At 38.5% G+C, this 11,791-nt stretch overlaps 1 protein-coding gene across 1 annotated transcript in view; it reads left to right on the top strand.

Moving 5' to 3' along the window:
- LOC104274937 (cystic fibrosis transmembrane conductance regulator-like) overlaps window positions 1-11,791 on the top strand; it is a gene marked incomplete at its 5' end in the record, with an annotated part of 35,793 nt that overhangs the window by 1,126 nt on the left and 22,876 nt on the right. The window contains 4 exons of the mRNA XM_009870732.1: window positions 181-260; window positions 5,731-5,881; window positions 6,950-7,177; window positions 9,282-9,382. Of these exons, the coding sequence (XP_009869034.1) occupies window positions 181-260; window positions 5,731-5,881; window positions 6,950-7,177; window positions 9,282-9,382 (560 nt within the window). The remainder of the gene's footprint in view (window positions 1-180; window positions 261-5,730; window positions 5,882-6,949; window positions 7,178-9,281; window positions 9,383-11,791) is intronic.

Here is an 11,791-nt window from a genome sequence, read left to right as displayed (position 1 = left end):
GGAAAGAAGCTGTAGCTCCACTTAACTGTAATGGAATTGCTTGTGCTAGAAAATGTCTTGTACTTACCCTTAATATTTTCTATTAAGAAAAATTGTACTTTTGTTAAGTCATAAATCTAGGATTTTGTGGTGTTAGAATGTTTGAATTCTTTTTTTTTCTTTGTTTTTCTTAATCCATAGGTGGTATGCTTAACAGATTCTCCAAAGACACGGCAGTACTGGATGACTTACTTCCACTTACAGTATTTGACTTCATTCAGGTTTGTAGAATGAAAGTTCTAAATTTTGCTGTAAAGTCTCAGTCGTTCGTCATGCAAAATAAATCATTTTAATAAGAGAAGGTAACAACTGGAATTAAATCCCTCATCCTTTTTTTTTCAGTCCGTATATGTATTTACGTAGCTGCTTATCTTATAAGTCAACTTCATTGCTTTTTTTTTGAGTACTTCCTTATATGTATACTTCCACTGTTTGTGCAAACCACTTTTAGTACTCAGCCTCAGAAGTGTTTTTGCCCTGCAGACCCCTACAGTAGAAGTATCGCTGCTGCTGCCCCCATTCATCTTCAAAGGTGTAAAGGGCATTCTTTAGTCTCTTGCAGGTATCTTGGCTCTATGTTAGTATTTTTTTCATGCTATTCTTTAACTGTATTCAGTCATTTTCATGACTTAAACTCAGCCTTTCCTGTTGCCAGTTTGCTAGCATCACCTTTAATTTATTTCTCTTTTGTTGAATATATTCTTGGGTTTTCTGTTCTTTTATTGGCTGTGGCAACTCTTCCAGGCCTACCTTATTGGGTGGTTTGACCTATGATGATGTACTTTCAATGGTTTCAATTCTCAGTTGGGCAGTTCTGCTCTTTTTTTCTTCTTTTCTTTCCCCTTGTTTTTTATCCTTTGCATCTTTGTGTCTTGCCCTGAGTCTCTGGGATTTAAGCTGAGTCTGTGAGGCATTGGATAAATTTCTGATGATGGAGAGCTTTAGAAGACTACTTTTTGGAGTAATTTTATATCCCTAAGAGTTGTGGAATTTTGGATCGAAAGGCTTGTTTCCAGCATGCCTCCTAGGAAACTCCACGCCCTGCAAAATCTTGAGTTTTGAACAACCTTCCAATTCAAGCACACTGAAGAGAACATCAAAGAGAGACAATTCTGGTATTTCTCAAGGGAGATGCCTTCGGTCCTCATCCTGCTTATTTTGAGACTTTGTGGCTCCGTGTGGATCCCAGCACCCCTCATTAGTATTACACCACTCATGTTGCAACTCCAACTTTTCCTCAGACAGAGCTGGTTCCCATAACATTTGGAAAATAAAACCAAATCTTCCCTGGCCCTCCTGTTCCTCTCTACCTTTATTTAGAAGATATGCAGGCCTGATTTAATAAACCCAAACACTGCTGCACAGATTGATTGTCTCCATCTGTGAGTTTGCTCTGCTTTACAGTCACTGCTAACGTGATGGTCTGATCAAAACTGAGTCCCTTTCCCTATATCTTTGGTAGTAATTAATAAAATTGGCTCATAACTTTAAGAGAGGCCCATGCAGCTATACATGAAGAGGTTCAAGGATATGACAACTCTTCTTCATGTCCTGCTGATTTCGTGAAGGTTTACTGAATCAGTAAACATGGACATTGAAACCTTCTCTGAATCATTAATGTAATTTTTGGTGTGATCAGGATTCCCTATTGCCTTTTGGTGTGGCCACTTTGTTTCTAATATTTTCGAATGACAATCGGGATGTTATTCCAAAATTATTGTAGTTAGTCTGTCTCTACATTTCAAACTCTCCTCAAGAAACTGACTAGTTTTTTACGTTTTCAAGGATAAGGAAAATCCCTAGATTTGGCTTTTCTATTCTGAAGCCTTTCAGAGGCTGACCTCTACTTTAATGTTCCGTAAGTTCACCTCTGTCTCCTCAGTCTCAACTGCAGAGGTTTCTGAACATGCATGATAATCTGCCCTGTCTTTCTAGGTTCTTCAGGTGAAGTTCAGGGAACCTACCCACTGTCTTGAATGCTTTTTACCAGTCATGCCTTCGTAAAAAATATTTTACTTCTGATCCTCCATAGATTCAGACTTCTTTGGCAGCTTCAGGCTTCTGTGGACTCTTCTAAAGGACAAAGTCAGGTTCCTCTGAAAGATAAAAAAAGTTGTACAGATGACTTCCTCCTTCCATGCTGATTATCACAGAGTCAGAGAATGTTGAAGGAATCTCTGGACCTAGGATCACAGACCTCTCCAATCCCTCCACTCAAAGCAGGTTCAGCTAGAACAGGTTGCTCAGGGCCATGTTGGATTTTTGATATCTCCAAGAGTGGAGAATCCACAAGTTCTCTGAGTAACCTGTTCCACTGTTTGACCATCCCCAGAATAAAGATGTTTTTTTCTTATGATTAAGTGGAATTTTTGAGCATTTCGTCTTGTGCCTCTTGCCTTTTATCTTCCTGCTGGGTGCCATTGAGACGAATCTGATTCAGGCTTGTTTGCTCCACACCAAGTACCTAGTGGTATTTATAGCATATATATAGCATATTTTTTACATATATATGTGTGTGTGTATATATATATATTTATAGCATATTTTTTAAAAAATGTAAAAAAATATAAGTATTTGCATATATATGCAATTTATAGTTTAGATAAGTATAATAAATACCATCAGATACTTATATAAATTATAGATCACACTAAGCCTTCTCTTAAGGCTAAACAATCCCAGCTCTATCAGCCTGTCTTTGTATGTGAGATGCTCCAGGCCCTTTATCATCTTCAAGACCTTTTACTGGACTCATTCCAGTTTGTCTGTATTTCTCTTGCACTGGAGAGCCCACTCCAGATACATTCTCACTGGTGCTGAAGAGAAGCAAAGAATCACCTTCCTTGATCTTCTGACAATGCTGCTGTTGGCCTGCCTTGCTGAAGGCGGGTATTGCTGCCTCATGGTCCACCAGGACCCTCAAAGCCTTCTCTATAAAGCTGCTTTCCAGTCAGTCCACCTCCAGCCTGTACTGGTATGTGTGCTTACACGTTCCCAGGTGCAGAGCTTGACAGAAAAATGTAGCTTCTAAATGTCCTGAGATGCCTGAATCTGACTCTGGTGGAGACGGAGACTTAGGCTCTGCTAGCCTTCAGTTTAAGTTTGCATAAATTCATCCTTCTGACTTCAGAGATTTTCCTAGGAATTTGATGCAAAATTTTAGAGCTGGTTCTTACTTCTTTTTCTATGAGAATGAGCTGGTAGATGACTGGCTAACTCCTTGTTTAGGGACGCTGCCTCCTTTGCTGTTGCAGCTGCAGGTGTCATGACACAGTTTTTCTTAGGCTTTTATGGGCTTTAGACATATTAGGGGGCCTTCCCTAAGAGGGAGCAGGGCTTTTAGTCTAGGATAAATGAGGATTCAGAATGAAAAAGGCCAGGGTGAATTTCCAGTGAGTGGAGTTTACCCAGTTACCCATAAAAGAGTAAGCAGTATCAGCTTTTACATCAATCACAAGAGATAGCATCAATGATGTTTTCTCTGACAGCCACCTGACCTGCTTCCAAACGTCTTTGGGTATGAATTGTAGCCAGCTAACGACTGCAGTAGCATTACCACTAGTTTTAACATCTTTCTTGGTCTTCTACTAGTACTTAGAGTGGAGTCATAATTTCTTGGAGATCCTTTGTATGAGATGCTGTGTATATTACTTGTCTCTAAGGTTTAACACTCAGAAGGTCATAGCAAGCTCACTGCACATCCACACCTATGGTCATGACTGGTTTTCCCTAAATCACAGGCCCCCATTGGTTAATCAAATTGGCTGCTTTAGTCATTGCCCCCCTGAACCCTTGCTGAATTGCTGTCTCTACCACAAGCTGCATTCTCCAAACTGGTGACACAGAGTAAGCACCAGAATGCGTCTTCCTGTCTGGCCTCTGTCCCAGGCCTGAGAGCTCAGCACCTGGGGTCACTGCAGCTCAGCGCGGTGTCTCTTAACGGGGCTGCATGAGTCCTCTGCTCCCATTCCCTGACCATTTGCCAGAGTCGATTTTTGCTACTGCTTTTTTAGAGAAAGTGTCATCTTCTGTTTGACTTTACACTTGCTTTGTGTTTGAAGTTTATGAGGGAGGGAAATTTTCATATTCACCTTTGTAGTGAAAGAACTGTTGAACCAGCAGTGAGAACCATATGGCATCATGGTGGCCCGTGCAAAATTTGAGTAAATGATGGAAGTGGAAATTAAAATAGCCACTGTGTGACTATGTGATCGCAAGTAATGTGAGAGCTGTATAACTTGGCTCACTACCAATTGAACAGCTCATTTGTTTCTTAACAGTTAGACATACAAGAGGTACTAAATTCTGCAGTTTGAAGTAATGAGCAAGCACAAATCCATTCTTGCATTGCTACGTTCTTGCATTGCTGTACACTCTGCACAGCCTTAACCCACGTGTCATTCTTTTAAGGAAAATGAGGAAAATAGTGAAAAAAATCTTTAACTAGTTCAGTTGTTACAGGTTTCTTTTCATAAGCTTTGACTCTGCTGTTGCATTGCTCTGACAAAAAAAAAGGGTGGGAAGTGGGGAACATGCTTACCTATTTGTGAAAGACCTCTGACTTGGAGTACGGGGAATTTAAATCCCCACTCAAACTTATGTGGATCTAGTAGAAAAAGCACCAATTGCAAGTTTCTTCCTAATGTGAAATTAGTTTTACTTTCCATCTATTTCTCTGCTGACTGGTCATTTGCAGTGATGTTTCAGTGTGATCGATGTTCATCATTTTGTCCAAAGTGTCCATTTGCAGTTGGTTTAAGCTGATAGGTTTTCACTTTGAAGGAGTTATTTAGAGTGAAAGGTAATGCCCTGGTGCATGGCAGAGCTTTGCTATTCTGTGTACATTGGTTTTCATTAGATTTAGGTATGAAACAAAAATGGTCCAAGAGTTTAAAGTGCTTCTAGAGTAAAGATCAAGGCCTGATTTAGCTAAATCTATTTGGAGCTACTGAGGATGAGGTCTTATGAGAATGGTAGTAGTCTCTGGGGGTTTAAATAGATTAACTATGGAGTGATGTTCTTCCTTTTGAGTCATCTGTTGCCTTAAAACATCTTATTTTCTTTTTTTTTTTTCCTCCTGAAACTGCTGATTTTTCATACCACAAGTCCTCTGACGACTTACTGCCTGTCTTCTGATCAGGACAAGTAGCGGTGTTAGTTTTGTATGTGGGCTGAAGTCCCTTGAGCAAGAGATTGTGTGTGACTCCCCATTTTTTCTGACCCTCAGAAAAACTGATTGGCCCAGAACCTGTAGGAGACTGGCACTCAGCTCCTGAGAGTCTGGCACTCCTTGCCCAGACAACACGGGGACAGGACTGGTAGATTTTAGAGGTGGTTACAGATACTGCAGGTGTCATTCTTACAATTTTAACTGGAGAATGAGTGCTTAGCTGCTATTAGTTTTGCGTGGCTTCATAATTTAGAAGCCTGAAATACTGGTTGTCCTGCAGAAAACACTTCTTCAGTCTATTAGGAAAGATGGCAGCTTATTTCCACAGGTTGTGGATCTAGTCTAAGTTATGCACGATCGTTTCATGGAGGTTTGTTCTCAGCTGCAAGTCCTGCTTAGGTTAGCACTTTATGTTTGTTAAAACAATACGTAGTTGCCATGGGAAGGAGATTCATCACCAATCTGGAGTCTATAAAATAACAAGTTTACTATATCAATAGTATTTTTCTTTCATTCTACAGTTAATACTGATTGTGATTGGCGCTATAACAGTAGTCTCAATATTACAACCCTACATCTTCCTGGCATCAGTGCCTGTGATAGCAGCCTTTATTCTGTTAAGGGCATACTTCCTCCACACTTCTCAGCAGCTGAAACAACTGGAATCTGAAGGTAGGAGCAGCAAAATTGGTAGACTTCACAACAAATCAATTGAGAAGTGATTCACCCTTTCACCTCTTCTTTGGCTTTTCTCTTTCAAGATGCCATTGCCTCTGGGAGCAGAACACATATCTCCCTAAAGCTAGTGCTGTTACTGAATTCAGCCAATACTCAGTGCTCTGCTGCCAAAGACCAATGGAAAAGATCTTTTTAAAGCTGGGCTTTATCACCACTGCAGCTGAAAACAAATAAAGTCCTGACATACAGTTTTCTTGAAAGTAAATGTAACTTGAAAAATTATGGTCAGACTTGGTATATGCTCTATGAGTTTGTTTCTTCACAAGAAAAAGTTAGTATGGATATATCTTGATTGCAGAGAATTCTCATTTCTGAATAAATTATTTAACTAAATTCCCTTCTCTTCCCTCATTAAGAGACTAACATGTTCCCAATAAAATGGAAAACCTCATTCTGAAGTATGAGTTTGCAGATCAGGCACTGTGGCCTGGCTTTACAACAAACTAGCAGATCTTCAGCAAATCCATCCTGAATCTTAAAGACAGATGATCATCTTCCCTTTTACTTTAGTATAATTCCAAAGTTCCCCAGATTTAAATCTGAATTCCTTTGACATTCAAAGGGATCCAGCATTTGCTCACCACTCATTATATAATACAAGATCAGCTTAAAATGACCATGTCGGTACAGTTGAATTCAGAGCATTCAAGTACTCTGTGCTATAAAAACTTCACTTGATGGAGTTATCAGAATTGCAGGAATTCATTATGTCTGGGGAGAAGTCGCCTTTCTCTTGTGGCCAGGGCCTTCCCCCGGTAGTGTGCAAACTGTGAAGAATTAATGTGATCCCTTCCTGGCAATAACACTGAATGGAATTTCAACCCATTCATGCAAAGGCTGTTACTGGGATTATTTCAGTCATGTACTCCAACAACATATGTGAATTAACCACTGACAATAGTTACAACACTGTGAGTTAGAGAATAGGGCTGCGCAGCTGCGTTATATCAAAAGTATTTGCTTATGAGTCTTTATGATGTTTCTAATTTAATCGCTTTACAGCTCGGAGTCCAATATTCGCCCACCTTGTTACAAGCCTAAAAGGGCTGTGGACGCTGAGAGCTTTTGGGCGGCAGCCGTATTTTGAGACCTTATTTCACAAAGCCCTGAACCTACACACAGCAAACTGGTTCCTCTACCTGTCGACACTGCGCTGGTTCCAGATGAGGATAGAAATGATTTTTGTTGTCTTTTTTGTTGCCGTGGCATTCATCTCTATCCTAACTACAGGTATGGTAACTTTACTTGCGTACTGAAGTGGAAGTGTAATGCTTCTGTTTAACAGCTCAGGTTTAGAAACTTCTGAGGGAAATAAACTGCTGCAAAATTTAGTGTACACCAGACTCACTGACTGCAGTATGTTATAATAGTAAACGCAATTTAATTAAAATAGAGATTACACGATTCTTATCTGCAATCTGATATTGTAGAGGACTCATTAAAGGGGTTAATCTGAAAACAATATCTAAAGGGACATAACTTTTCTTTTCTTGACTGTAACAGCTGTAAAAGCAATCTCATGTGTTTTAAATATATTAATGTAACCACGTTACTGTACTGAAAATCTTGGATGTTTTTTGTTACCTGCAGAGCTCATAGTTTTTTAGTACATAGAAGTTAATGTTCTTCTCGTTTGCAAAGTTTTAATGATCTTTTAAAGCTACACCACCAGCAGAAATAGTCATCCAGTTCTCTAATTTCCAGCACACTGACCAATTTTCCATTGCGAAGTTCTGCAAATTCTGTTCAAAATTCCCTTAAAACTGGCTCACCACTTCCAGTAAACCCAGTACACAAGTGAAAATCACTCTAGACCTTACTATCTTGTGTTTGAAACGCAGCCTGTGGCTGGCCAGGCATAGCCAGTCTCTAACAAGCAGAGAATAGGAGAATAATGTCCCCAAAATGTTTGGATAATTCAGTTATCTGGAAAAACTCAGGGCGTTTAGCTACATATTACTGCAAAACTAGTTTTTAATTCGCTATGCTTTTGTTATGTATGGGTTTTGATATTGATTCTCAAGCATTGTTCTTCCTATAGTTTTACACTTAGTTTTGTGTGCAGGATCTGCATGCGCTTTCAATACTATGGTCACTGATGAACAAGAAATTGCTGATTTCATGAAGGAGTTTTTTGGTTCTAACAACATCCAAATTTGATTTGATAATACTTCAGTGTTGAAAGGGAGTTACATAAAAGTGTATGCTTTATTGAATATTGTATTGTGTATGAAATGCTATCCTCTATTTCTGGTATAAGGAGCTCTCCTTATTCTTAGGGAAAAAAACCCCAACAACCACACGAACGCTTCTGTATGAAAATATGCACCTGCACTACTTATGTTACAAAGGAGACTTTTATTTCCCTTAAATTCACAGGGAAACAATGTCCTCTGCTGCCCTTCTTATTTTTTACCTTGTGCACTTAATAGTTTGGAATTTTTTAGGAAACCTGCTTCTTGTGTTATTCTCTTTCTGGATATTTTATTTGAGAAAAGGGGTTAAAAGCTCTTTTACAAATGTGAAAATTTGTCATCTAGCTACCATTGTAAACCTTGTAGTAGGTCCTTGGAGCAACACTAAATTCCTTTTCTAAGTCTGTCAGCTTTAAGGAGGAATATTTTGCTTTTATTGATTACTTCAATAATTAGTCTAATAACAAGAAGTCTATAAGCAAAACAGGAGGAAGTTTGTTGATGAAAGCCACAGAAGAAACAGAGAAATCATAGAAAAGCATTTGACTTAATTTCCAATTCCATTTAATGCATGGCGAGATTAAAAATTAACAGTGGAGTAGTTTAAATGCTTATATTGTATGAACTCATAAAGAAAAAGATCCCTGGCAAATCCCATGCTTGTTACAGCAGACAGTTAGAGCAAAAGAATTTATCTCTGCATCTTTGTGGAACAGTTAGGGGAGCATTTCCTCCATTTGTGCAAGAAATGACTATTTTGAATTTTAAAGTAGTTAGCTGTGGTTTTTTTAGTTAGACAAGTGTCATTTCACAGATTCATATGTATTGGAAGCAGGAAATTGAAATCAAGATTGCAGAGGCCTGATTCTCTTTACAGCTTGAGTACCAAGATTTAATTTTTTCTTCTGTGGAAGCAAGAGCAGGGTTTCTAGTGAATTCGATGCCAAAGCCACCTGTTTAACAGGCTTTCAATTAAAGCTTTTAACCTCTCAGTCCTTTGCATAATTAACAAGTCCACACATTCTCAATGAAATAGGAGGAGAGAATGGGAATATGTATTTTAAGATATACATGCTAATTTTCTGATTTCTATTGGCTTTTTACTTGCATGTAAATTGAATGTGTTTTTCTCTCCACAGGTGATGGACCAGGTAGAGTTGGCATTATTCTTACTTTAGCTATGAACATCATGGGAACCTTGCAGTGGGCAGTTAACTCAAGCATAGATGTGGATAGTTTGGTAAGCATAAAATATACTGTGCTCTGCTTTCTTTTGAAAAATTTCCTTATTTTGTTGATTGTAAGTGTTTGGTGAGTTATTTTCAGAGCTGGATATCAGGCAGATGTGTCTGTTCCCTAGTACCTTTCATAACAACCTATCAGCTTGGCACAGAACAGTCTGAGTTTTTCGATGATCACAAGGTTTTCTGGACTAGAATGGGCAACAGCAAGTAATTGCATTTGAGGATTCAGATTGCACATGTAGCAGTGATGGAAAAACTCCCTAAAGTCTTGGAATTGTTTTGTTATGATTATATACCTTAGCAAGGTACATTATATACCTCATGATATATCTTATAGTATATACCTTATTATATACCACATTATATACCTTACCAAGTTATATAATATACCTTGCTTGCTCTACTTAAGGGCTTTGCACAGCAGATCACAATGGATGTTTTTTAACTCCTTCCACTCAAAATCAATAGTTATTTAAAAATCTATTGTAAACTTCCCTAGGAGTCTTTTTCTAGTTTTGTGTAAAGTACAGTCTCACACAAAGCTTTAGAGGTATATATTGTTTACCCCTTTAATTTGCATAGTTAGTTTGTTAGTTAGGGTTGGCTTTAAAACAAATTATTTCACAAGGTTAATGCATCATCACCTATTTGTTGCGATACGAAAAGCAGACAGGAAGCTTGTAAAATAATATGTTTATTCTTGCAGTTTTCATCCTACCTTAGCTTAAACATATGAAAGTTTTAGACATTATTTTAAAATGTAACAATTCTCTCTATACGCTTTGGAAATTTCACTTGTAACAAAATACAGGAGCCTTATAAAGAAAAAATAAGACTTCTGAAAAAAAAAATTATCTCCACATCCAGTGATACCTTCTCTGAACTCTAAATTAGCTTCTCAAGCCAACGATTTCAGTATTGAAAAGCAAACAGCTTGTACAGTGATCTTGGAGACAATTAAATCCTGATTAGCTGAAATGAGTTGTCATTTAAAAAATATATAATTGGGGTAAACAATGTTAGTGAAGGAATATTTGCCAGTTCAACTTCTTTTTTTTTTTTTTAAAAAAAAAAGAAGTGATTCAAGCACCCTCATCCTGAAGGAAATCCTTAAGAGCCCCAAAACTGAAATTAACCACTTACAACATCTTGCTTACACGTGTGACTGGTGGTCATCCAGAAAGGTGACTGCTGGTCAGGGCCACGTCCTTTCCCTATCCACCAGGTGTTTTATGCTGACTCTCTCTTTGCTTGTTAGCACAGCCTGTCTTGAAGGGCAAGCACTTTGTGAAAGGGCTTCTTTGCCGTAGCTGCAAGACAGCAAACAGCAAGTTTTTTGGCTGATAATGAACTAAAACATGACAACAACGTTCAGTCAGCTCTCATTTGTAAACTCCATCTTGGCCCTGTAGGGCGTAATGTGATCCACTATAACAATCTGCATAAGAATCACATGCACATATTGTACAGCTTAATACCAGCTGAAGGTGGTTTACAGGAACAACAGAAAGTCTCTAGGATTCAGAGGGTACTGAACACACTAGTGTTTTAATTAAGAGGAACATTTTTTTAAAAATATAGTGATGTTAAAATGTCATCTATTAGTAGCAATAAGGAAGTAACTCCCTTTCCCCTGAAAAGAAAGTCTTAAGCAGCTTTAGATGTTTGTGAGTACTTTTCTCTATATTGAAACAAATTACTTTGTATTAATGATGGTTTATAGGTGGATCCTCTGGACTTCTTTCAGCATTGGGTAGATGCCCACCCCAGTTCCATGAATTTTTAGTTATCCAAGATGACAGACTAATAGATGCTGCTGGCAGGATGGTTTTCCTGACATTCAGAAGCTGCTCCTGTGCACAAGCAGGTTAAAAAAAAAAAAAAAAGCTTCACAGTTTCAAGATAATAAAACTGCCTCACTGGGTGATGCAGATAAAATGGTTCCTATTCTTTGTATTCCCTACATTTAGCGCTTCCCTCTTTAAAGTCTTCTGCAATTATTTGGTTACGGGTTTCCTGCAAAAGTTTGCATGTGTGCCTGACTTAGTAGTCTACTTGGTTATACTCTTTATTTTTTCTCTCAAGGACTACTTTGAAGCTCCTCACAGGACCAGATTGACTAGAATTGACACATCGCCACGTGTCTCCAGTTTCCGATATGCATGTACCGCTTTTGCCCTTCCTTGAGCAGCTGCGATATCTGTGCTTGTGAGCCTGCACACAAGCATGCCTGAATATGTAGCACATTTGTCGGTAGCAGCCTTTGGCTGTCAGATACATTGGAGTTTCCTGCCAGTGCAAGTTCTCCAAGTGGTTTTCTGCAAGTCTAAAGGTGCAGATGCTGTAATTAGTACATAGCATGAAGCTCGTACTGAGTTGTTTTACAAGATATGCAAAGCATGGGA

The sequence above is a fragment of the Apaloderma vittatum genome, unplaced genomic scaffold (genome assembly GCF_000703405.1).
Source record: "Apaloderma vittatum isolate BGI_N311 unplaced genomic scaffold, ASM70340v1 scaffold6, whole genome shotgun sequence".
Taxonomy (NCBI): domain Eukaryota; kingdom Metazoa; phylum Chordata; class Aves; order Trogoniformes; family Trogonidae; genus Apaloderma; species Apaloderma vittatum.
The sequence above is the reverse complement of the archived record's forward strand: the minus strand, read 5'-3'. Positions and strand labels throughout refer to the sequence as shown.